Consider the following 25697-nt stretch of genomic DNA (forward strand, 5'->3'; position numbering starts at 1 on the left):
CTTTATTTTATGTGCATTCGTGTTAGATCCCCTGGAACTGGAGTTACAGACAGTTGTGAGCTGCCATGTGGGTGCTGGGAATTGAACCCAGGTCCTCTGGAAGAGCAGCCAGTGCTTCTAAGCCCTGAGCCATCTCTTCAGCCCCTGGGTCTGTTTCTTTTTTGCCTTGACACAAACTAGAATCATCTGGGAAGAGGGAACTTCAATTAAAGAACAGCTCCATCAGATTGGCCTGTGGGCATGTCGGTGGGGCATTTTCTTGATTGGTGATTGATGTAGGAGGATCCAGGCCACTGTGGGCAGCACCATACCTAGGCAGGCAGTCCTGGGCTGTGTAAAAAGGGGAACTGAACAAGCCATTGCACAGCTTTCCTCTTAGTTCCTGCCTCTGATCCTCCTTGAATTCCTGCCCTGATGTTCTTCAGTGATGGTCTGTAATCAGGACATGGAAGCCAGATAAACCCTCTCCTCCTCAAGTTGGTTTTGGTCAGTGTTTTATCACAGCAACAGAAAGCAAAACAAGGCGCAACTTTCTTATTTGACCTATCTTCTATTTGTTTTTACTTCCAGAGAAGTTTCTTGGTGAAGGTCACCACTATTAACCATAAAATTATGATACGTGGCATGGACACTAACTTTGGATCTCACAGACAACAATAATGGAGTGCCAACATCGCTTGATCAATGTTATAATACAGAAAGTGCAAGGGGGGTCTCTTCTCCAACACAGCACCATTTTTTATTTGCATAATCTGAGTCCCAAATTAGCTTTGCTTATGATTTCCTGTCTTTGGTCCTCTGTCTTCTAATTGTAGGGATCACACACTATGCTGCCTTCTCTGTTCTGGTAAGCTCTCTTCTAAAACCATAAAGTGTCTTCTTAGACTTACAGAGTTACTGTGCAGAAGTAAGAGCATAGGAATCATCATTAAGCAGAGGCAGTAGTCTTTCAACTATTCAGTCCTTTCTCTTGCCTTCACTATTATTCTTTTTTTTTTTTTGGCTTAAATAGGCAAATATAAAATAGTTAATGTTGGAGCTAGGTATGATGGCACATACCTAGAATTGCAGCACTTAGGAGGCTGAGTCAAAAGGACTACTGTGAGTTTGAGGCTAGCCAAACCCTCACTCAAAAGGTTTTGGGGGGTCTGGGGAGATGGCTTTTGCAGGGAAAGCAGGTTCAAATCCCCAGTACTAATGTAAAAGCCAGATATGGTAGTATGCCTGTAACCCAGAGTTGGGGCCAGAGACCTGTCGATCCAAACAGTTCACTGGCAAGCCAGCCAGCCTAGCCAAAATGGCAAGCTTCAGATTCAGTGATCTCCTGCCTCAAAAAATAAGGTGGAGAGCAGCTGAGGAAGACAGCCAATATCATCAATAAAGTTGTAATTTCGTCTTTCCTATGTATATGCTTTTTTTGGGGGTGAGATTCTTAGTTGGAAAGAATTCAGACAGGAAAAGTGCGTGCTAGACTGGGATCCCCTAAAGTCTTCAATACCATGTGCAAAATTGTACATTTATTTACTTGAGGGGTATTATGCTTTACAATTTTATTGACATGTTCATTTATATTCATGCTATCACTCTATATAGTGTTGCATTTTATGAAGAAAATTTATTTCAAATTATATCATGTACTTTAATCATACTTACTTCCCTTGTCTCCCTACTATGTTTATATGGTGTGTGTGTGTGTGTGTGTGTGTGTGTGTGTGTGTGTGTGTGTGTGTGATTAATTACAAGGCCTACAAATAAGAGAAAATATGTGATATTCATCTTTCTTTGTCTGGCTTTTTTTTTGCTTAATACGATGATCTCCCATTGCATCAATTTTCTAGCAAATGACATAATTTCATTCTTATTCTTGGTAGAATAAAACTCCTCTATGTATATATGCCACACACTTTCTAGTCATTGAGCTATTGGCAGACATGCAAGTGAATTCTACAGCCTGGCTGTTGTGAATAGTGCTTCAGCAGACATACTGTATGGATGCCCTGTGGTGTATTGCCTTAGCATCATTTGGATATTGTGCTGGTTAGTCTTCTGTCAGCTTGACACAGCCAAAGTCATTAAAGAGGATGGAGGCGCAATTGAGAAAATGACCCCATAAGAACAGGATGGAGGCATGCCTGCCGGGAATTTTCTTATTTAGTGATTGATAGAGGATGGCTCAGCCCATTACGGAGGGCACCATTCCTGGGCTGGTGGTCCTGGGTTCTATAAGAAAGCAGGCTGAGGCCAGATGGTGGTGGCGCATGCCTTTAATCCCAGTACTCGGGAGGCAGAGGCAGGTGGATCTCTGTGAGTTCGAGGCCAGCCTGGGCTACAGAGTGAATTCCAGGAAAAGGCGCAAAGCTACACAGAGAAACCTTGTCTCAAAAAACAAAAAAAAAAAAACAAAAAAAAACAAAAAAAAACAAAAAAAAAAAAAGAGGAAGGAGGAAAGCAGGCTGAACAAACCTCGGGAAGCAAGCCAGTAAGCAGCACGCTTCCATGGCCTCTACATCAGCCCCTGTCTCCAGGTTCCCGCCCTGTTTGAGTTCCTGCTCTGGCTTCCTTCCATGATGGACCACAGTGTGGAAGTGTAAGTCAAACAAACTCTTTCTTCCCCAGCTTGCTTTCGGTCATGTGTTTCATCACAGCCATAGTAACCTTAATGAAGACAGACTTTATCCAGAAGTGGTGCAGCTGAGTCACACGGCCACATTAGTTTGAGGAATCTTCATACTAACTCCGCAATGGCCGAACCAATTTGCACTTCCACAAGCAATGTGTAAAAGGGTTCTCTTTTATCCACATCTGCACCAGCAATTTTCTTGTCTTTTAGGTGATAATCATTCTGGTTGGGATGAGATAAAATTTCTATGTGTTTTCATTTGCATTCCCCTGGTGGTTAAGACGTTGAGTGTTTTCCCATGTGTTTACTGGCCATGTGCATGTCACCTTCTGAGAACTGTTTGTGGGCTTCAGTCGCCCATGTGTTGGCTGGTTTGGGTTTACTGTGTAGTTTCATTGCATCTCTCCACCGCCCCAGTACTGTGGTCCACAAGGGCATCTCTCCACCCTCACGGCACTGTGGTCCACGAGGGCATCTCTCCACCGTCAGGCACTGTGGTCCATGAGGGCATCTCTCCACCGCCCCGGTACTGTGGTCCACGAGGGCATCTCTCCACCGCCACGGTACTGTGGTACCCGAGGGCATCTCTCCACCGCCACGGTATTGTGGTACCCGAGGGCATTTTAATGTGAGTCTATGTTGTACATGGAGTGTATTTCCTCCGCAGCTCTATGTTCTCCTCTTTCCCATCGTCCTCCTGGCTTGCTCCACTCATTTCCCTACACAGCTTTGCTTCTGCTTTCATGTCACACACACATGCATGGTTCATTACACAACATGGAGGAAAACGAACAGGAGAAAGTATTTTTTGACTTGGCCACTTAATATATTTATATCCCCTGCATCTATTTTCCTGCAAATGATATAATTTCATTATTCTTTACGACTGAAAAAGTCCATTGTGTCTGTATACCACAGCTCCACAACTTGGCTGTTGTGAGTAGTGCTGCAATAAATACTGTGTGCAGGTGTCTGTGATGTGTTGACTTGCAGCCCTCTGAATAAAAACCTGCATGCGTTTTACAGTAGATCTAATTTTAGTTTTTAAAAAAGATTTAAAATTTTTATTTTATGTATAATGTATGTGTCTGATTCCCTATATGTACACTATGTGTGTGCAGTGCCCATAGAGACCAGAAGAGGGCGCTGGCTCCCCTGGAGTTGGTGTTACAGATGGTTGTGAGACACCCTATGTGGGTGACTGAGCTATCTCTCCAGCCTCTCATTTGTTTTTTTAACGTCTGCTAGTCTAACTTGGGTCACAGAAACTCCTTTTTTAAAATATATATAATCTATTTTTATTTTATGTGCATTGGTGTTTTGCCTGCATGTATCTCTGTGTGAGGGTGTCAGATCCCCTAGAACAGGAGTTACAGACAGGTATGAACTGCCATGTGGGTGCTGGGAATTGAACTCAGGTCCTCTGGAAGAACAGCAGTGCTCTTAAATGCTGAGCCATCTCTCCAGCCCTGAGGACCTCTTAATGTAGTTTTAATTTGCATGTCTCTGATAGCTAGAGAGGTTGAGCATTTTTTCACTTGTTTATTGAACGTTCGGTATTTCATCCTTTGAGACTGTTCATTTCATTAGCCCATTTACTGACTGAGTTGATAGACTTTCTCCAGCTCTCCAGGCTGTCTCTTCCATTGATTAGCTGTTCCCTTTGCTATGCAGAAAGGTTTAGTTTCATGGCGTCTCATTTGTCAGTATTCCTGAGTTACTGGAGTCCTGTTTGGAAAGTTCTCAGCTATGTCCACATTTTACAGTGTTGCCTCACTTTTTTCTTTAAAATTCTCAGAGTTTCAGGTCTTGATTCATTTAGAGTTGATTTTTGTGCAGGGTGAGAGGTGGGATCTAGTTTCATTCTGCATGTGGGCACCGCTTGTTTCAATCTGTAGCCCAGGCTAGCCTAGAACTGCTTATGTAATCCAGGCTGGCTCCAGACTTGCAGCAATCCTCCTGCATCAGCTTCGCGAATGCTGATGTGACAAGCATGCACCATGTTGTCTGACTGTGAAGTGGTTTTAGTTATACAATGAAAAAACTAGTATTTGAAATCATTATGATGAGAACACAAGTTCTTCAAAGGCATGCTTCTCTGCATCTGTATTCTTTTTGCTTCATAGCTAGTACTTTGGGACATGCCCAACACACATATTTGCTGTAAGAATAGTTAAGTTACATAATATAAAACACTCTTGGGCTTTAGTTTATAGACTAAATTACATTCATTCAAAAATATTTCCATGTCTACTACATCATAAGCAGAATATAAACCACTGAGAATAAAATGATGAATTATATAGAAACAATTTTTCTTATGTTAGAAAATATACCCAGTTTAGAAAACATATTAAATAAAAGCCTTGTATTAGCATGTTTCATTACTATAAGAACACAACTGGGGAGTCTTGGAAGCTGAACATTACCAGTTCTTTGCCTGGGCATCCCTTGAAAAACTGAGAATCAGAAATTGGATCAGAGACATATGATTGAAGGAGATTTAGCCGAAGACCCGTGGGAGGTTCATTAGTCATTTTTACTCCATTCTGTAGAATTGTTACTGGGAACTAAGACAAAACAAACAAAGTATTATGAAAGATGACAATCTTCAGCCCTAAAAATGCAGACATCAGTGGATTAACAAAGGAGTATAGGAGCAGAATATTCCCAAAAGGTTAAGAGTTTAAAACTTAATTAAGAAATACGGTATAATAGCTAAATAAATGTACTGGACTCTGTCATAAGAAACATACTTTTGGAGATGGATAGCTTGTGAGCCAAAGCCTAAAAGTTGAATTGCAGACTTCAGGTGAAAAGTCTTCACATATCTTTTCCAATGTGGGCATCCAGGAAACAGCAAGGTGACAGTTTTGTAGACAAACCCAAGTTCCTTCTTCTATTGCAGCTGTGATCATTTTTGCTGCAACCGGCCCTTGTCCTTGACCCAGGGAAATAGCTTGAAACTTATTTCCGGACATAGATTTATCATTTGCAAACTTCAGCAGGCCTACAAGGGACGGGAACAAATGACACCACTATTACTCTAGACCAGCTTACAGTTCCTGTGTGTGCATGTGTGCTTTATCACGGTTGTGGGCTGAGATGGCTCAGTGCATAAAGGCATTTGCTGCCAAGCCCGATGCTCTGAATTTGACTTCTAGCACCCACACAGTGGAAGGGGAGAACAGTTCCCACAGTTATCCTCTGACCTAGGTATACAGCACATAAACAAAAACAAATAAATATATGTAATAAAATAAATTAAACAATAATAATAATTTGTTCTTGTGTCTTTCTACCTGAAACAGTCATTTTCATTGTCATTCCCTAACCATTGGATTTGTTAACAGATTTATAATCATATAACAAATGCATGTTGAACAAATGTTTTTAATTATAAGTTATAAGCTTACAATATATGCTGGACATGCAGTACATTTATATATATGCAGGCAAAACATACACAGAAAATAAATTGTGTGTGTGTGTTACAGTATATATACTTACTGGCCATGGGATCTGCTCCTGGAGACAGCACAAAAATTAAGGGAATGGTGCAATTTGAATCCAAGTAACTCTTTGTCAAATCAAATGGTGGAGGTTCTACAAATTTTTTCCCTAGCTTGTCAGTTACATAATTTGTTATAGCTGGGGTTATCTGGGGATAGAGAAGATACAGTCTTTTGAGAAAGTTTTACTGCATACCACAGATTTACTGAAAAACAAACAAAAAATAGAGTATCATTTCCAAAAGGCATACAGTGCATAATAGAAAACCATTGATTTCCTTAATATGTAAAAAGTAATCTGTAAACTGAGAACAAGAAAAGCATTCCAAAGAAAAATGGACAAAAGAGATTATCTTTTTACAGAAAAAGAAATACAAGTGAGTCTTAAACATAATGAAACATGGGTCTGGACTGGAGAGATGGCTCAGCAGTTAAGAGTGTTTGATTCTCCTCCAGAGGACCTGAGTTCTGTTTACAACATCCACACCTGTCACATCCACTTGTAACCCCAGTTCCTGAAGAGCCTATATCCTCTTCTGGTCTCTATGGACACACACACACACACACACACACACACACAATTTTAAAAGATCCTTAAAAAATAAAATTCTTTCACTTAGTATGGCAGAAACTGTAAACTATCCGTGGATAGTTTTTGCCTCCTTTAGGTAATAGATCCCCATGTATTTCTCAGCATTTCTTGTAGACAATATCACATATGACTGTTTCAGGTAGAAAGACACAAGAACAAATTATTATTATTGTTTAATTTATTTTATTACACATATTTATTTGTTTTTGTTTATGTGCTATATAGGTCAGAGGATAACTGTGGGAACTGTTCTCCCCTTCCACTGTGTGGGTGCTAGAAGTCAAGTTCAGAGCATCGGGCTTGGTAGCGAATGCCCTTATGCACTGAGCCATCTCAGCCCACAAGCAGAAATTATTTATATTATTTTGAGGTCACATATTTATAAGGAAGTTTCCTTCAATACCTTATTTCCCTCTTCAACAGATGTAGTGTTCATGAGGAAGTGCCAATCTTGCCGACTAAGCGACCTTTCTAGATGAGCAAAAGAACCTGAGTTTCCAGGTGATCTCCAAAGCAAAGCTAGCCCAGCAGGGTAACCCTGAGGCAGAGGGACAATCTGATACCTGCTGGGGTTCCATAGCAAAACTGTCTCAAAATAAGGATAAGTAGGATAAGGGCTGGAGAGATGGCTCAATGGTTAAGAGCATCTTTGTCTGGCAGAGGACCTAGGCTTGGTGGCTCACAACTGCTTGTAGCACCAGTTCCAAGGGATCTAATACCCTCTTCTGACCTCCATGGGCACTAGGCACACATGGTATACAGACATACATGCAGGCAAAACATTCACACTCATAAAATAAATATCGTAAGGAAGGAAGGAAAGAAGGAAGGAAGGAAGGAAGCAAACAAGGAAATACATTAAGCCGTCTTGCCATTTGTCTTTGGGCTGTTGAGAGTGAAATTAACTTCTCAGCAGCTGTATTTTTATGTCTTTATTATAGTGTGTTATTTTATACTCATATTTATTATAAGAAAAATAGAAATTATAACTATACTTAGATATAATATTTTCCCTCTCATCCTGCTATATAAACAAACAAAAGATGTCTTTTAAGGCCACAATACCCAAATATTTGGTCTTCACTTTTTAGCTGAGACTAATATTTAGATCAGTAGACTAAGTAAAGCTGAGTTTTCCCTCTGTAATACAATGTGGGTAGGTCTCATCCAGTCAGAGTACCAGGTTACAGGACAAAAAGGCAGGGGGCAGATGTCTTATGGACTGCCTCTGGAGCTGAGCAGCACTGTCTGTGTTGCCTTGAGTCTCAGGTCCCCCAGGCTCCCTGGCCACTTGCCAGCTTCACCATCTCAGGACCCAATCAGTCTGGACAGCCCCAAATGACACATGTTTTGATTCAAGTTAGTTCAACCCACTTTGTAGAAACTGACTGACCATATAGTACCTGCCTGTGCAGTGCTTCAAGTCTTGAAGATACACAGCAAAACAAGATATGGGTTCCCACCATCAAGAGTTCCCTGCTCTAGCTAGAGAGACCCTAACAAATCAACAAGTATTGTGAGTTCTAGGGAGGTAAGTCCAATGGCGTGTAAGGTAAGTTCAGCCTTCAAAGTATGGATGGCAAAGCAGTAACCCCACAAGAGGTGGGACTAACTCCACTTGCCGCCCGAGAGCCAGTCTGTGACTCACAGACAGGTGTCCCCAGATACAAAGCAAGAATCTTATTAGGTCAGTTCACCAAGGTTTTTTGTTCTTCAAGAAGAAATTACCCTTAGCTTATGGTAGTTTTTAGCTTCATAAACTTACTCAGCTTTTAAACTTTTTAACACTTAGCTTATACAGACATTACACAGCATCCCAAAACATAACCCTTTCTGGCCTAATTCTATATGCTTTTTTTCTACATTTAAATTTTAAAATACTTATTTATTTTTATTTAGGATTTTGGAAACAAGGTCTCACTCTGTAGCCTAGGCTAGCCTGGAACTCGTGGTGGTCCTCCTACCACATTTTCTATAAGCAATACCCAGAGAAATGGAGGGGTTTCCCCCTCCTTCTTCCCACTCTGGCTAAAACTGTAAGTTCATTTCCTCTAGCTTATTGCTGTCTCTAGGTTTTCAATACCAGTCAGAGAAAGCCTGAGATTCTGGTTACACAGTGTTTGCTGGTTAAGAGGCCCATCACCATGGACGACGGTGTCATCACACACCCCAAGGCAGTTGTGTTAAGACTGGAGCTTCATAAACTGCAGGTTATCTGGATCTCAAATTTGTCTTTTACCTTATCGGGCCTCAAGCACCGAAGAACAATTATTTTCTGCAGTTCATTCAGCGTCTTATCCATCGGTTCTGGAAATTTCACATTGTGCGGCTCTTTGCTGTCATAGATTTCCTGCCACTCCTTTATGTGCTCACAAAAATGCTCCCTAGTGGAAAAAATAATTATTTTTTCATTGAGAAATATCTTAAGAGATGATTGAGCAAGGGAAGAAATAAGACATCAAGGGGACCATGTTAAAATTACTAGAATACAGGAGTTGTTCTTTTTGTTTGTTTTTGGTTTTCGAGACAGGGTTTCTCTGTGTAGCCTTGGCTGTCCTGGAATTCACTCTCTAGTCCAGCCTGACCTCAAACTTAGAGATCCGCCTGCCTCTGCCTCCTGAGTGCTAGGATTCAGGCGTTGAGGGGAGACGGGGAATGCATTCTATCTAGGAACAGATAAATAAACCCTTCTGTCCGAGTAGAAGGTGTGACAGAAGCCGCCAGAGGCCTTGATTCATACAATGCTGCTCTAGTCAGAGTTCTGACACGATTCTCCGGCAGCTTGCAGGACTCTGGCCTCGGTGACGACAGACTCAGTTGACTCCACCCAGCTGTGAGTTCTTCCCTGACAAATGTACCATGCTATTATTTCAATCCTGAAAAGAAATGCCACTTTTTATTGCTCCCTGGACATAAAAATTGTAACATCTTCACAAAGAAGAGCACCATGTAAAAAGAAATGGAGAGTGATATGCAGAAAAGTAAAATAACCAGAACTGTTTTTTTGTTTGTTTTATTTAAAATTTTTTTATTCATTTTACATACCAACCACAGATCCCCCTCTCATCCCTCCTCCCACTCTCCCCCTTGACTAACCCTCTCTTCATCCCCTCCTCCAAAAGGGTCAGGTCTCCTATAGGGGGACAGCAAAGCCTGGTACATTCAGTTGGGGCGGGATCCAGCCCCTCCCCCTGCATCAGGGGTGAGCAAGGTGTCCGACCACAGGTAATGAGCTCTAAAAAGCCAGCTCATGCACCAGGGATGGACCCTGAAACCACTGCTAGGGGCCCCTCAAACAGACCCAGCTACACAACTGTCTTCTGTATGCAGAGGGCCTAATTCAGTCCCATGTAGGTTCCACAGATGTCAGTCTAAAGTTTGAGAGTTCCTATTAGCTTGGCTCAGTTGTCTGTGTACATTTCCCCATCATGATCTTGACTCCCCTTGTTCGTAGAATCCCTCTTCCCTCTCTTCAACTAGACTCCCAGAGCTCAGCCTGGTGCTTGGCTGTGGATCTCTGCATCTGCTTCCATCAGTTACTGGATGAAGGCTCTATGATGACAGTTAGGGTATTCACTGATCTGATTACAGGGGAAGGTCAGTTCAGGCACCCTCCCACTGTTGCTAGTAGTCTAAGCTGGGGTCATCCTTGTGGATTCCTGGGAATTTCCCTAGCACCAGGTTTCTCCTTTACTCCATAATGTCTCCCTCTATCAAGATATCTCTTTCATTGCTCTCCCACTCCATCCCTCCCCCAGCTCAACCATCCCATTCCCTCATGTTCTCATCCCCCATCCCCTCCCCTCTATTGCACCCCCTCACCCTCAGTTTACTCATCAGGATCTCCCCAAGGTGATCCATACATTCCTCTTAGGGTCCTCCTTGTTAGGTAGCTTCTCTGGGGCTGTGGGTTGCAGTCTGATTATCCTTTGCTTTACATCTAGTATCCACTTATGAGTACATACCATGTTTGTCTTTCTGAGTCTGGGTTTCCTCACTAAGGATGATATTTTCTAGTTTCATCCATTTGCCTGCAAATTTCATGACGTCATTTTTTTTTTTTTTTTTTTTTTTTTACAGCTGAGTAGTACTCCATTGTGTATATGCACCACATTTTCTTTATCCATTCTTCAGTTGAGGGGCATCTAGGTTGCTTCCAGGTTCTGGCTATTATGAATAATACTGCTATGAACATGGTTGAGCAAGTGTCCTTGTGGTATGATTGAACATCCTTTGGGTATATGCCAAAGAGTGGTATCCTTGGGTCTTGAGGTAGGTTGATTCCTAATTTTCTGAGAAGTCGCCATACTGATTTCTAGAGTGGCTGTACAAGTTTGTACTCCCATCAACAGTGGAGGAGTGTTCCCCTTGCTCCACACCCTCTCCAACATAAGCTATGATCAGTGGTTTTGATCTTAGCCATTCTCACAGGTGTAAGATGGTATCTCAGAGTTGTTTTGATTTGCATTTCCCTAATGACTAAGGATGTTGAGCAATTCCTTAAGTGCCTTTTGGCCATCTGGGATTCTTTTGTTGAGAATTCTGTTTAGATCTGTAGCCCATTTTTAATTGGACTGTGTGATATTTTGCTGTCTAGTTTCTTGAGTTCTTTACATATTTTGGAGATCAACCCTCTGTCAGATGTGGTGTTGGTGAAGATCTGTAGGTTGTTGTTTTATCTTATTTACTGTGTCCTTTGCCTTACAGAAGCTTCCCAGTTTCAGGAGGTCCCATTTATTAATTGTTGCTCTCAGTGTCTGTGCTACTGGTGTTATATTTAGGAAGTGGTCTCCTGTGCCAATGCAGAACTGGGTTTTTTCAGTGTCATCAATGGCTGCCATTTAGCCCATAGCTTTGAGTAAAAAAGGTCCAGAGTCTGAGCCCAGATGCCTCTGCTCTGGCAAGTGACCAGTTTAACCTTACACTGGCAGATCAAACTGACCCTGACTAGTTTTTCCACAAAGAAAAGACTCCAAGGATATCATCAGCAACATGAGTGACCTGAAGATCTCCATGTTCACGATACACATACATTAACACCTCTACTTCATCGACTTGAGGTACATTCTGTGTGCTGGGTGTTATGGATTACTTGCACTTTCATGCTCTGTTGTACGGGCCTGGAATTCACATTTAGACCAGGCTAGCCTTGAAGTCAATCTTGTTTCCTCAGTCTCTGGAGTGCTGGGATTACAAACATGTTCCACCATGCCTGGAGATGCTGATTGCTTTATGTGGAGATGCTTCAGCAGCGCTATTTCAGTCAAACAGTTAATTGGGAGTTGGTTGATTTGTTTGTTTTTTAAAGATAATTCCCATTCTTGTCAAATTCTTTTTCTGTCTCTCTAAAAAGGGTGGGGAGGTTTCCCCACCTCAGGACTAAAGATTGATAAAATGGAAACAATTAAATGAAAGCTCCCCCCTTTAATACAACCCTTAAGGGAAATGAAGAACTTTTAGGCAGTCTCTACCATGCCTTTGCTGAGATGCCGAGGTGGTTGTTGGAGACTGGTTCCTGTCTCCAGCTTGGTTCTTGTCCCACATTTCCGCAAGAATGGAGCAGGCAGATAGCAAAGGGTATTAACGGTGAGTAACTCAACTGCAAACTCGGGGTTAAAATCCTTAACAGGATAAAGCAACTGAGAACAGGTTGCCATTTGGGATTTAAATGATTGGGTTTGAACTCCTGGGAGCAGTGAGCAAGTCTGAGAAGCAGCATAGCCCTAGAAATCACGAGCAGCTGCCAGAACAAGTCCGCAGGCTTCGGAGGGCTGCGACCTCGCAGGCTTCCAGAGCAGCAAAGGGTCTTAATATCTGGAGGCTGGAATCCATCCAAGTCTGAAGCGTGGAGCCTTGGAGGCTGACACAGGAACAGGTCCTTTGCCTGTGGTAGCAGGTGAGTCCTGGAGGCCGGCGCACGTGATCTGTCGACCCAGTACAAAAGCCATAAGCATAGGCAGTCTTCCTTCTTCTCCATCTAGTTCTACATCACCCCGCGCCCTGAAGCCCAAATTCACAGAGTACCAGCTGGGCCCTTGTTGACTCAATGGGCATGGAAGCCAAGTGAAGAAAACGGGTCCAATCAGACAAGAGAGGCTAACCCTAGCGAGAGGAGAAGCCCTGGAGCTCACCAAATGCTCACTGTCAGGTCTTCCAGTGTCCAGACACTTGTTAGAAAGTTCCTCTCAGTTCTGGTTGCCATGGTGCTCCTCTCAGGTTGCCTGCTCTTTCCCACTTTCTTCATCTAGGGCAGGGTCCTCACCCTTCCTAACGCTGTGACCCTTTAATTCAGTTGCTCATGTTGTGGTGATCCCCAACCACAAAATTATTTTCAATGCTCCTTCATGGCTACTGCTATAGATCATACTGTGAATAGCTGTGCTTTTTGATGGTCTTAGGCGATCCCCCTGAAAGGGTCGTTGGACACCCCCAAGGAATCTCGACCACTGATCTAGGGGGCCTTCCCTCAGCTGAGGTCTTGTTTCTTCTTAGCTGTCGCCGCCTCCAGTTAGCGGCCATCAGCAGTCCACCCCCTTCAGCTCCTTTGCCCACAGGGTCGAGCCTCCAGCTGTCGGAAAGCTCCGTACTGGGGTATGAGGGAGAGGCTGTGCAGGACACTTACCTGTACCATACCTTCCAGAGTGTAAGTATAACAGGTTGTGTTTCTGTTATAGTGACTTAAATGTTAGCTTCAAGGCTACATGGTTAAACAACACCGGCTTTGACTTTTTGTAAGGCAGGTGCTGCAGTCTGTGAAATGCTTATGAGAAAGATCCTTGGAAACGGATTTTGAAAATGTATTGACTCCCCACTTGGGCCCAAAAGGTGACTAACAATCAACGCCTGGCATCTTGTCCTTGTTTCATGCCTGTCTCTTACTCTGGGCCACCTATAATCACCTCTCAGGTCTTCATGTGAGGAACTGGAGGAGCATCTGTCTACCCGGCCTCAACCCCTTCAAGGCTGGAGGTGCAGAGGCAAGTTACAGTGTAAACCTGCAGTCACCATTGGTGCTAGGAAGAACAAAACCTCGGAGGATGGACGCCCCGCCTCCCCAGGGGAGGGCAATTGTCCACGAGGGCCAGGTGGCTCCTGAAACAGGAGTGATCATCCAGCTGTCAAGACACTGGTAAAGATTTCTTTGGGCCACTTTGCAGGAGTGGATCAAGAAGACACACCTGTACCAGTGATGAGAGCAGGAGACAGAAATCGGTCAGGTAGTTTAGGGCAGGGACCTTGGTTCCTGTGCTTGGTCAGCAGCTGGAAAGATCTCTGGTTCTGTTCTGGCCAGAGGCTAGAAATGTCAGAAAAAGCAGGGTGGGCTTTGATTCCTACTTTGGTCTCTTGTTTTTCTCCTAAATGAACACTCTTGCCTGGAAACTGTGTGAGGGACGTGACGGGAACTGAGAGGCATCTGGACATCCTTGGATGAACTGACTGACTGACCAGCTCATCTCCCCAGGCCTCACCCCAGTCTCTGCTATAAGCCTGATAAAACCTTCCTAGGCCAGACACTCACTAGCTACCTGCTCCCTGGGATCTGTTCTGCTGTCCAGGAGCCCTGCCTTCTTTATAGTAAACTTTATATTAAGTTTTGTACCAAAACTTCCAAAGCTCACCCTTCTGGGGTTTAGGAATTTCATTTTTCAAGTTTACAAGACAGGAACCTGGAGCCATGGACTCAGTGGAAGTTGTGTGTGTGTGTGTGAGCTTGTATACCCTAACTCCTGGGGAAAAGCCCACCCGAGGCCAGGATCCTCTGCCACATTCAGAGACCCCTCTTTTTGACCTTAAGTACCTCACTTCCTCAGTATCACTAGGACTAATTAATTACACATGCTCTTGCTCTAAGTCTGTCTCTGTAGACCTAAACCTCACATCAGCACTCTGAATACAGACTTGGGGGAGGGTCACTGGACCCCTATGTCTCTCTTCCCAGTGTGGCCACTGTTACTTGTTTCTTTCATTGGTATACTGGGGTAGATGACAGAGCTGCAGGAGACCATGCTTTTGCCCTAAAACTTCCTTACATTCATGTGAAGTGTCACATTATGCGAAGAGCCTGTCTTTCTACTAACCACGGAAAAAAATGTAGATTACCAGTTTAGTATTACCATTCAACGTAAGTCTTCAAATGGACACAATTACCTGAGTCCTTGGAAGACAGGAAGTTCACTTGCTCTGCAAATCTCCTCCCAGCTTTTATCCTGTAGCCACTTCGGAGCAGGATTTTTTTCAGCACTCTTAAGACTTACTCCTCCAGTTAAAAGAAACATGAGTTCCTGGTATTCGATCTCTTTCTTGGCCCTGTGTTCCCAAACAATAGCCGTTGTAAATGGTTGCTGTTAAGTGGGATGCTATCAACTTCTGTATCATAGCCTCACACCAATGAAACAACAACTGTTGTGGACACCGCAATAGACTGTGCAGAATGCAGCCACCAAGAGACAGAGGAGGTGGCTGACATGGCTGTCTCAGCTACCTGCCCAGTGCCGCTTCCCAGATGCAGAGCAGAGGTGGTAAAAACGGAAGCCGGCAGGCAGTATTGTTGGGACAGGAGCAGGGGTAAGAGGGCTTGTCAGCAGCAGCAGGGAGACCCAGTCAGCAGTGCTGAGTGTGGCTGTATGAGTGCAGCTCCTTAGGGACCTCTGCTCAGGTAAAGCTGACTCTTCACCTATGCTACAGAAAAGAATGTCGAGGTGAAGCATCGGTCACACATTTACAAGGCAGGGAGAAGGAAGGATGAAAAGGTGTAGAAAAGTAAGGGGACTGGGAAAGGGGTAGGAGTCTGGGAGTCTCACAACAAGACTGCTTAGTCTTTGAGTACGGTAGAAACATCGTAACCTCCTCTGGGACCCTTGTGACCTAGGATTTTACTGTATCAGCAGTAATCTTTTCTAAGGCACACTGGGAACTATGTTCTCATTTACTGAAATCAAAACCCTTTGAGATGTAACCTCAGAACTTAACAAAACCAGCCTATCTGCTACTGTAAAGATATGTAACCCAGCTCTCTTGGGAAGCCCATACCCACACTTGTGTGTGTCTTATTGCTTTCCTTAGCACCTCACTTTCTATTAACTCCTGTGTTAAAATCTGTGTTACATCCATCTTTCAGTTAACTCCAACTCTGCTTCATAGTGGCTCATTCTGAAATTATTTTCTGTAGTGAAGTCAAGGGTCAATGACCCAGCTTTACCTCACAGAGCTCCTTGAAAACTCAGGAGGCTGGTGGCTTACTCACGGAAACATCTCCCTAGTCACGTTAATTTTTTCTTATGTTGAATCAATTTCTTTTGTAAATGAAATTTTAAGGTGGTTTTATGAGCTCACTGTTTGTGCTCAAAGATAAGAAAGGAGTGCCAATAATTTCCAGTTAAATTCAAGGGCACACACATCCTGGTCTCAAGTAAACATAGTTTTTCTTTACATCCTTGTTTGATATGGCTTTAGGAAAATGAGCAATATAAGAAGGCAGACCTACTGGAATAATGTCTGACTTTAATGAGCGAATAGCTATATGGATAAAAGGTAAAACTTGACGTTTAGATTATGCTCACAGATCTGTTACCTCTGGCTTAGATCTAAATGTAAAGAAAAAATAACGAAGTTTAAAGATAATTATGAAAATCTTTATGGTAGTGCACTGAGGGCAAAGTGTTTTCACTAATCACAGACTGCAAACCAGACAATTTTAAAATTAAGACTTTGTGTTAATTAAGAGAATGAAAAGGCATTCTAGATAGTGAGTGACAATCACACATTGTTAGTGGGTTTGGATCTAGATTATATGAAGAACTCATATAAGTCAGTTAGAAAACAGCAAAAACCCAATAGGAAAAAGGAAAGTGATACAGATTTCTAAAACTCCTATGTGGATGTAATGAGTATGTGTGTATGTGTGTGTGTGTGTGTGTGTGTGTGTGTGTGTGTGTGTGTGTGCGTGTGTGTTTATGTGTGTTAAACCACAAAGGAACAACGCTTATCACATACTAAAATGTATTTTGAAAATGACAATAGATAACACATACCTATAATCCAGCACTTGGGGGACTGAGTCAGGAAGATTGTGAGTTCAAGGCCATCATCCTGGCTACTGAGGACCCTGATGCAAAGGGAACAATACAGAATTCGGTGCAGACCTAGAACCACAGAAGCTTGACCGCTCACTGGATACAAACTGGGGCATCTGGCAATAATTTGCATGTTTCTTTCTAGATATCTTCCAAACGGAAGTGTGTGCACTAGAGCACCAAGACCTTCATACAGCAGCGTCTGTAGTATTGTTATTTAGAAGATGTTGAGGGAAAAAGCAGACAGAATACCTACTTTTGGATACTGTTTATATAAAAGCAAAACTAAACTGCAGCATTGGAGAAGAGACTAGTAGTCACCTGTGGAGAGAGTGTGGGGTGAAGTACAGAACAGAATCAGGAATGATGGGACCACTCTATTTCCAATGTTACCTTTGTGAGTTGACTGAGCTCTGTGTTATATTTTGTACATTTGAACATTTATGAATATATAAATGTTAAGATTAAAATAAACACCAGAATATCAAGACTATCGTGGAAACTATTGTTATGAGTGAAATAATGAATTAAACCAAGCAAGACATTGTACTACTTTCTAAGAAGCCATTTTGTAGATTATATTCCAAGGCACGTTTTTAAAGTAATTATAATAGGAAAATGCAAGTCACTTACAGAAGAAGATTAGCACATAACAAAAAGGAGAACAGTAGCTTGTCCTTCTCAAACAGCGATCGGCATATGTTGCAATATAAGTTGTATGTGAAGTGGTCATTTAAATATCGCAGGCGCTTTTCCAAAATTTTGGATCTGTTACTAAAATGTTAAAAAAGAGAAATATGTTATCAAACAAAAATAGGAAAAATAAGTGACCTGGGTTAACCTATGAAATGTTTTAAATTGCCAGGTGGTGGTGGCGGCGGCAGCGGCTGGCAGCAGCAGCAGCAGCAGCAGCAGCAGCAGCAGCAGCAGCAGCAGCAGCAGCAGCGGCGCACACCTTTAATCCCAACACTCGGAAGGCAGAGGCAGGCAGATCTCTGTGAGTTCGAGGCCAGCCTGGCCTATAAAGTGAGTTCCAGGATAGCCAGGACTACACAGAGAAACCCTGTCTTGACAAACCAAAACCAAGGAGAAAAAGAAAGAAAGAAGGAAAGAAAGAAAGAAAGGAATCCTGAGCATCATTGGAATACTTAAAAGACAGACAGAAGAGCGAGGTGTGGTGCCACATGCTTTAATCTCAGCACTCAGGGAACCGAGATGGAATGACTGCCACAAGTTTGAGGCCAGCCTGGGCTAATAGCAAGTACTAGGTCACTCAGGGCTACATCGTGAGACCAACCCTACACATGTAAATCTTCGGTGCATGAAACAGCTTTTTAAAAGGAAGACTTTAGTTGTCTTTCTTTTGTTCTCTTCTCCTTTCACTTCCTCACACTTAATGTCCTACAATGAAAATACTACAGAAGTAACTGCAAACAGTAATTCTATTGTTTTTAAATGGGAAGGATGGTGAAAAATCTAATCTAGGGAGAATGGGCGAAACTGGCAATGCGTACCTGTCATGAATAGAGTTGATGTAAAGGTTCACAAACCAGATGAGAGAGTACTGGTACATGGGGTCGATGTTAGCCAGGTCTGCAATGCTAAAGAACAGCACCGATGAGTGTTTAGCGATGGGTCTGTACCCTTCTCGGGACTCTGCTATTTTGAGTTCTGTTTTTTCTGCAACCTGGTAGAAGGGAAAAATCAAGATGAATGAATAGGGAGTGTCTTACTCACATACTTTCCATATAATGAGTCTTATATGTATTTGAAAAGCCCTTAACTCAATAACAAGTTACATGAACTCAATTTAAGTACATTCTACATGAGAGGAGTTTCTAGCTAAAAGCTAGAAAGAAAGAAAAAGGGAAGAATTACAGAGAGAGGAAGAGGAAGGTGAGAGTCAGGAAAGAGGAAAGGAAAACAGATGAACTTTACACTGTAGATTAACAGGGTAATTGCCCACCGACCACTACTCTCTTATCTGAAGAATATGAGTCCTCAGTCTCTGCCTGAGTCTAGCATGTGTGTCTATCAGTTATTTACCATCTTTTGTTTTAATAGGTCAAGAGGAAGGGGGATAGATAACAGTGTGCACATATCCATGTTAAAGGACATTACCATGTGTACTATAGCTCAGTACAAACCCCAACTATCTAATAATTAATGGTTTTATATACACTTAGAATACATTTCTCAACTAGTCTCTCACACATTTAACCTCTTTGCAGTTAACTGTACCATAGATATTCAACCATGATAGAAGAAGAAGAAGAAGAAGAAGAAGAAGAAGAAGAAGAAGAAGAAGAAGAAGAAGACGACAAAAACAAAAACAAAAACTTCCCTAAGGTAATAGCTCTTCACTTGACAATCCAATCTGCTAGGCTGATATTCATTCTATGGGGAAATGTTTAGGACGCTGCCCCAACCCACTTTCCTTGTTTTGCTATGGTGTCCTATCCACCCATTGCTGAATGGGTATCCTATGCAGGCTTGATCACATAGAATAATCCCATTTGTAACTACACAGTCGGGTGTCCTGAGAGAGTTAGAACTTGAACCACTCAGAACTTCAGTCAGATGGTGCTTGTCCTAAGTGCTAGCAGATAAAGGGAAATTTCTCTGCGTTGTTTTCTACATGGTAGACAAATGCATACAGAAACAAGGACAGAAGTTTTGCTAAGAGACTGATCTTTTGATAGTGTAGAGAAGGACCACACAGCCCCAGTAAGGAAGAGACAGCGTGGGAATACTGTGCTTCTGCTCATCCCTCAGCCCTTGATGGATCATGTCAGAGGAAAAGAAATATTCTAATGTAGACGTTTTTTAATTTTTAGCTAGTCTGAATGGAGTTCTATTCTTTCTGAAGTTTCCCCAAATCGATAAAATATAATCACAAATGGTCTGAAAGTTCTGAACCTCAGTCTTGACTAAAGAACAGCTAACAGCCATTGAGAATTGATAGTATGTTATGTAAAGAAGCATCCTACCACATGACTCACTTTTCCTTCTCTCCTTCACCCCCACTCTTTCTTTATGGCAGCGCACCCTTGGGCAGGTGGTCCTGCGTTAAACAGAAATCAAGCTGAGCAAGCCGTGGAGGAGGAGCCACCATGTGCTGGGTTTCAGTCCTGCCTCCAGGTCCCTGCTTTGGTTAACCCTGACTATGGACTGTAACCTGTGGACCAAATAAACATCTTCCCGTGTCGGTTGTGGGCAGCGTTTCATCACAGCAACCGAACACAAACAAGGACAGCTCTCCTCTCTGAGAGTCAGTTTCAGAGGAACTGGGAAGACACCACAGAGATCTCGGCCATGGTCTCAGATGTGGGCTGCTGCGGAATACTTCTCTAAGACACTACCTTCTTTGGTTCTTCAAAAATATAAGATAAGGACCAAATGCCTGACAGAAAGGATCTTTATCAATCATTAATGTAAAACCAAACCTCTTGAGCGCCTGTTCCAGAGTGGAGCTGCATTGGAAGGGGAACAGATGGAAGATGCTGAGTGATTAATGCAACCTCTGTTAGCTAGAAGAATAAAGTGACAGAGGCTGGAGAGCTGGCCCAGTAGTTAAGAGTACTAGCTGCTCTTGTGAAGGACCTGAGTACACTTTCCAGGACCCAGATAGCAGCTCAAACCATCTAACTCCTGTCTCAGGGGATCTGACACTCTCTTCTGGCCTCAGAAGACACCAGGCATGCATTGTAGTGCACAGACATAACATTCATATATATATGAAAGAAAAAAAGAATAACAAATGTTTTAGAGGGCAAGTCCTGAATTGAGATGGTGAGATGGTTCAGTGGTAAGAGCACTTCCTGACCACCTGAGCTCCTCTCCAGACCACATGTAAAAAGCCAGATGAGGTGGCTCCGTCTGTCATCCCAGAACGGTCTATGGCAAAATGGGAGGCAGAGACAAAAGACTCAGCCGAAAGTCTGAGACGCAGTGCAGTAGTAGAAGTAACCAGGAAGACTGGGCTTCAGTAACGCAGAAGGAGGGAACAATTCCAGAAAGCTGGCCTTGGACTCTCCATCTCAAAAACACACACATCTTTGGGTAAAAAGATGTGCTATAAAAATAGCGCCTGCCTGTTTGATGAATTTGGAATACATTATTGGCTACAGACACCTGCCTCCTCTCTCCACCTGCCACTTAATGTCCTCCCTCCCCCCTCCCTCCCCCTCCCTCCCCCTCCCCCCTCCCCCTCCCTCCCCCTCCCCCCTCCCCCTCCCTCCCCCTCCCCCCTCCCCCTCCCTCCCCTCCCCCTCCCCCTCCCCCCTCCCCTCCCTCCCCCTCCCCCCTCCCCCTCCCTCCCCCCCTCCTCCCTCCCCCTCCTCTCCCTCTCCTCCTTCTCCTCCTTCTCCTCCCCCTCCTCCCTCCCCCCTCCCTCCCCCCCTCCTCCCTCCCCCTCCTCTCCCCTCTCCTCCTTCTCCTCCTTCTCCTCCCTCTCCCCCTCTCCCCTCTCTCTCCCCTCTCTCTCCCCTCTCTCCCCTCTCTCCCCTCTCTCCCCTCTCTCCTCCTCTCCTCCTCCCCCCTCTCCCCCTCTCCCCCTCTCCCTCCTCTCCCCCTCTCCACCCTCTCCACCCTCTCTCTCCTCTCTCCTCTCTCTCTCTCTCTCTCTCTCTCTCTCTCTCTCTCTCTCTCTCTCCAATGAGCACATGAACCACTTATTGCTCAGCCATTCAGGACTTATCTCCACACAGCTCAAACTCCAGCCACTAACTGGGGTAAGACAACTTTCAAAGTTCAGTTTTTAGATGGAGAGTCAACTAAAACTAAACAAACCTAATACACTGCACATGTAACTATTAACTTTATTTCTTCTGTGTGTAGGTAATGTATGGATTGAACTAAGTTTAGAGAAATTCAACAGTAAGATATTATGTATCCTCTGAGCTTAAAATTAGTTTCTAAGTTTTCATATTTGATCAATTATTCTTTTCTTGAAAGCCTACTTAACAGCATTTCCTCAGAGACGAGAAACCAATTAGAACGTTAGAATCCGAACATTTCCAGGAGTCTTTCTTCTCACCTGCTGTTTCTTCGTTATCTCATTAGACATCATCTTGGCAGAGTCTAAGACTTTTATTGCACTCTCATCTTCCAAAATGTTTCCTTCTGAAGATGATAATGTTTCTAAAATCCTTGTCTCTATGTCTTTTAGCTGCTTCTTATTAGCCGCAGACTGAAGAATAAGAGCATTCCGCTCCTCCTCTAATTCCGGTCTAAAAAAGACAGACACCTTTGCTGTAAATTTGTAGCAATTAATCCAATTTATATCTAAATATCATATATAAAAGTTTGTGAATATTTGAATTATTTTACAGCTGTAACAAAAGCTAATCAATTTTATTATGGTAAGGGGAAATATTTGCATATTGTGATGGTTGGTTTTAATGGTTAATGTGACATAATCTAGAATTGCCCAGGAAAGAAGTCTCAGGGAGGGATCATCTACGTTAGGTTGGCCACCACTTCATGAGCTGGACCCTGAACTATGAAAAGGAGAGAGGGGGCAAGTGCAGGCATGCATGTATCTATTGCTCTCTTCTTCTAGCACATGTCATGTGACTGGTTCATTCACTCTCCTGCTACTGCGACTTCTTTGCTAAGAAGGACTATAAGCTGGAATTGTGGGCTAAAATAAACCCTGCTCCCCCGAGTTCCTTTTTGTCAATGTATCTGATCACAGCAATAGGAAATGAAAAGGCTCATACAAACATTGAGTTGAGAAGTTGAAACAAAGAAAACATCATTTGTCTACTTAAAATGTGACAGCAACTCTAAGAGTGAGTTAGATCAATCCTTATGGCAGAGCTGCTTACATACAGGAAAATAAAAAGACTCCAAGTAAGAGATTTCTTTCTAATACCTTGGCTTTGTCATCAATAACTCCTCTAAAAGAACAATCATAAGAAGAAGGACTGGTCTTTCTGGAGTTTTAAGTGAAAGGCAAAATTGGCATTAAGCATTAATGAGCAAAAACGAGATCACACTTCAAAATAATACCATCTGGTATAGGATATATTATAACACAGGCCTTGTTTATATTTAACTTTCGGAAGTAACAAAGCTACTTTTATATACTTTTAATTGATTTCACTCAACAGACCACTTAATAATGTCATATTATGCTTCAATTGAATCAACTGTTTTCTTCCAGAGTAGTTCTTTCCTGTAGCTTTTCTGGGCATTGTTATTTTTTTCTCATTTGAAAAATAGTGTATATTAGTAATGGAAAAATACCAAAGTGTCAATAAAACCATAAAAATTGCCTATGCTCTTACACACTGGGTAAAATAACTGCTAATATTCAGATATATTCTTAATCTTTTCCTTTCTTTTTTCATTTTCAACACAGAGATTCATTCATCAATTTTTTAAATACAATATTACTTATATTACATATATAGTTTTTTTGTTTTTTTTTGTTTTTTGAGACAGGGTTTCTCTGTGTAGCTTTGCGCCTCTCCTGGAACTCACTTGGTAGCCCAGGTTGGCCTCGAACTCACAGAGATCCGCCTGGCTCTGCCTCCAGAGTGCTGGGATTAAAGGCGTGCGCCACCACCGCCCGGCTCTATATTACATATATAGTTTTATATCCTGTTTTCACACCCTACCCCAAGCATTTTACAAATTTAATAGTCTGTATAGGAGTCTTTGAATACATTTCTGATTATATCTATGGCCTACATTATTATGGACAAAATTTCTAGCTTAGTCTGATAGAAGTCACAGCATGTATTCTGAATCTCATTATCTGTAGTAAAAGACCAATATAACATGACTTGGCTTAAAAGTTATTACCAAAATGATATTTTAAAGGACTATATAATTGCCTGACATATAATGACAAAATATAAAATTTAGTCATTTCAAAATAGTCACAATACAAAAATACTAATGGCCTACAGATATTCTCTAAATTGTCTGAAAGCTTCAAAAAAAATACATACCTCTCCTTTGCAACAACAATGCCTAGTAATTGATCTTCAAGCCCTTCTGGTGTTATCATGAAATTGAGCAAAGATACTTTTGTAGCCAGTTCTGGCATATAGTGTGGATTTCTCAGTTTTGTGGTGATATAAAATTTAAAATCAAAAGAATATTCAATAATGACTTCACCAAGTCGGATGCAATCAATGCCACCTATATTTCAGGAAAAAACAGATAATAAACGAGGCAAAGTTACTTAGCCTCTTTTCCTATGTACCTTTAAGGCCTTACCTAAGTTATAAACAAAGAGGCCTAAGTAAGTTAAATTAGAAAACAGATGTGACTAGTAAGCAATTATACAGTAGGACTCATTTTGGAGCAATGGAGGACATTGTCTCTGGTTGTCATGAACCTTTGTAAATCAACATACTTTTTGAGTTTTTTTTTCTATCAAATTTTAGCTGTGATTCCAAAATTTTTATATGACCAAAGCTCACCAAAGTATTAGAACTTGACAGAGATAAATGTTCATCAGCAGAAAGATACATAGTGGGTCATGTTCACCTAGATTCAACTCTGGCCCACATTCTTGTCATTATTCATAATTAATGGACTTTCTGAGGTCAACCATCATAAGACAAGGGGATTTCGATCTGGCTTAAACTGGATCATGCTCTCACCAGAGCTAGAATCCAGGCAGTAGTGGATGAGGCAAAAGAGGCTGAAGTTCTGACCTTAGGATACCCAGAGAGATTCACTTCTGAAAGCTTCTTTCGGGTTTCTCTCCCTACATAGCAACACTACAGGAGTTCTACCTTATCACCATCACCATATTAAGTTTATGTATTGTTTTTCTTTCATTAGTTCTACCTTGTTTAAACGTTTGTCGAAGTAACAAAGGCTCCAAAGAGGGATCTAGGTCTTCACCGACATTTTCCAGCAGAAGTGGAGTCCCAAACTGAATGCAGTTTTCCAACGTTCTCATATAGTCGGTATCCGATAGCTTAATAACACTAAGCTGATTTTCTTTCTCAGAGTTTTTGATCCACTTATTGGCTTGACCCTGGGGATCAATCATTAGGGGCCTAGAAATAGAAGAAAATTCCAAGAGGAATACATAAATGCTGCAATTTCTTAGAATCTGTACAATTTAAGTAAATGTTGCCATCAATTGTTACAAAGTATTTTACATCAAGATTTATCTTCATAAAAGCCCTATGATTATATATGTATACTATGTAACAATAATAACTAAAGAAGAGGTCATGAATTTGCCAGGGAGGGGAGCATAGGAGGAATGAAAGAGGTTAGAGGGAAGGGTAGATATTGTATAAATACAGTATTCATGTATGCAATTCTCAAAAAATTAAGAATTTAAATTAAAACAAAAAGTAAAAGAAGTGTCCCTGGCTAAACCCAGTGGTCACAAGGCAAAACCCAAAAGACAGGAAAGTACAATGGTGGGAGGAGCTGGAGGACTGGTGGTGGGAGGAGCTGGGGGAGGGTTGATGTTGGTGGGAGGAGCTGGGGGAGGGCTGATGTTGGTGGGAGGAGCTGGGGGGAGGATTGTGGTGGGAGGAGCTGGAGGAATGGTGGTGGGAGGAGCTGGGGGAGGACTGCTGGTGGAGGAGGATAAGAGAGGGTAAAAGGATGAGTGTAACCAGAATATATTATATACATGTATGAAATTGTCAAGAGAATAATTTAAAAATTGAGAATTTTATTCTTATAAATGAAGAAATTCAGTCTCACATTGGCCAAAATCCCAAGATTCTAAAACTAGGCCAGTGTTAGAAGAACTAGGAATTTGTGAATCTGTGAGTTCTTCTGTTTTCAATAACCTGTCATCACAGCAATTTTAATGCATGGCATCAGTTACTGTAATGTGAAAAATATGGTACAAAACATTTGTTAAAAGTTTAAAATAAAAACACACCAGCTAACAAATGATTTTTACA

At 42.2% G+C, this 25697-nt stretch overlaps 1 protein-coding gene across 1 annotated transcript in view; it reads right to left on the reverse strand.

Annotated features, from left to right (window-relative positions):
• Window positions 1–25697, reverse strand: part of Dnah12 (dynein axonemal heavy chain 12) — a 157868-nt gene that overhangs the window by 16541 nt on the left and 115630 nt on the right. Inside the window, exons 55-64 of the mRNA XM_059273985.1 lie at window positions 24610–24824; window positions 23760–23952; window positions 21836–22028; window positions 18312–18484; window positions 17431–17571; window positions 14873–15031; window positions 8964–9108; window positions 6131–6281; window positions 5377–5630; window positions 5050–5190 (exon numbers count right to left, since the gene is read on the reverse strand). Of these exons, the coding sequence (XP_059129968.1) occupies window positions 5050–5190; window positions 5377–5630; window positions 6131–6281; window positions 8964–9108; window positions 14873–15031; window positions 17431–17571; window positions 18312–18484; window positions 21836–22028; window positions 23760–23952; window positions 24610–24824 (1765 nt within the window). The remainder of the gene's footprint in view (window positions 1–5049; window positions 5191–5376; window positions 5631–6130; window positions 6282–8963; window positions 9109–14872; window positions 15032–17430; window positions 17572–18311; window positions 18485–21835; window positions 22029–23759; window positions 23953–24609; window positions 24825–25697) is intronic.

The sequence above is a fragment of the Peromyscus eremicus genome, chromosome 9 (assembly GCF_949786415.1).
Source record: "Peromyscus eremicus chromosome 9, PerEre_H2_v1, whole genome shotgun sequence".
NCBI classification, from domain to species: Eukaryota; Metazoa; Chordata; class Mammalia; order Rodentia; family Cricetidae; genus Peromyscus; species Peromyscus eremicus.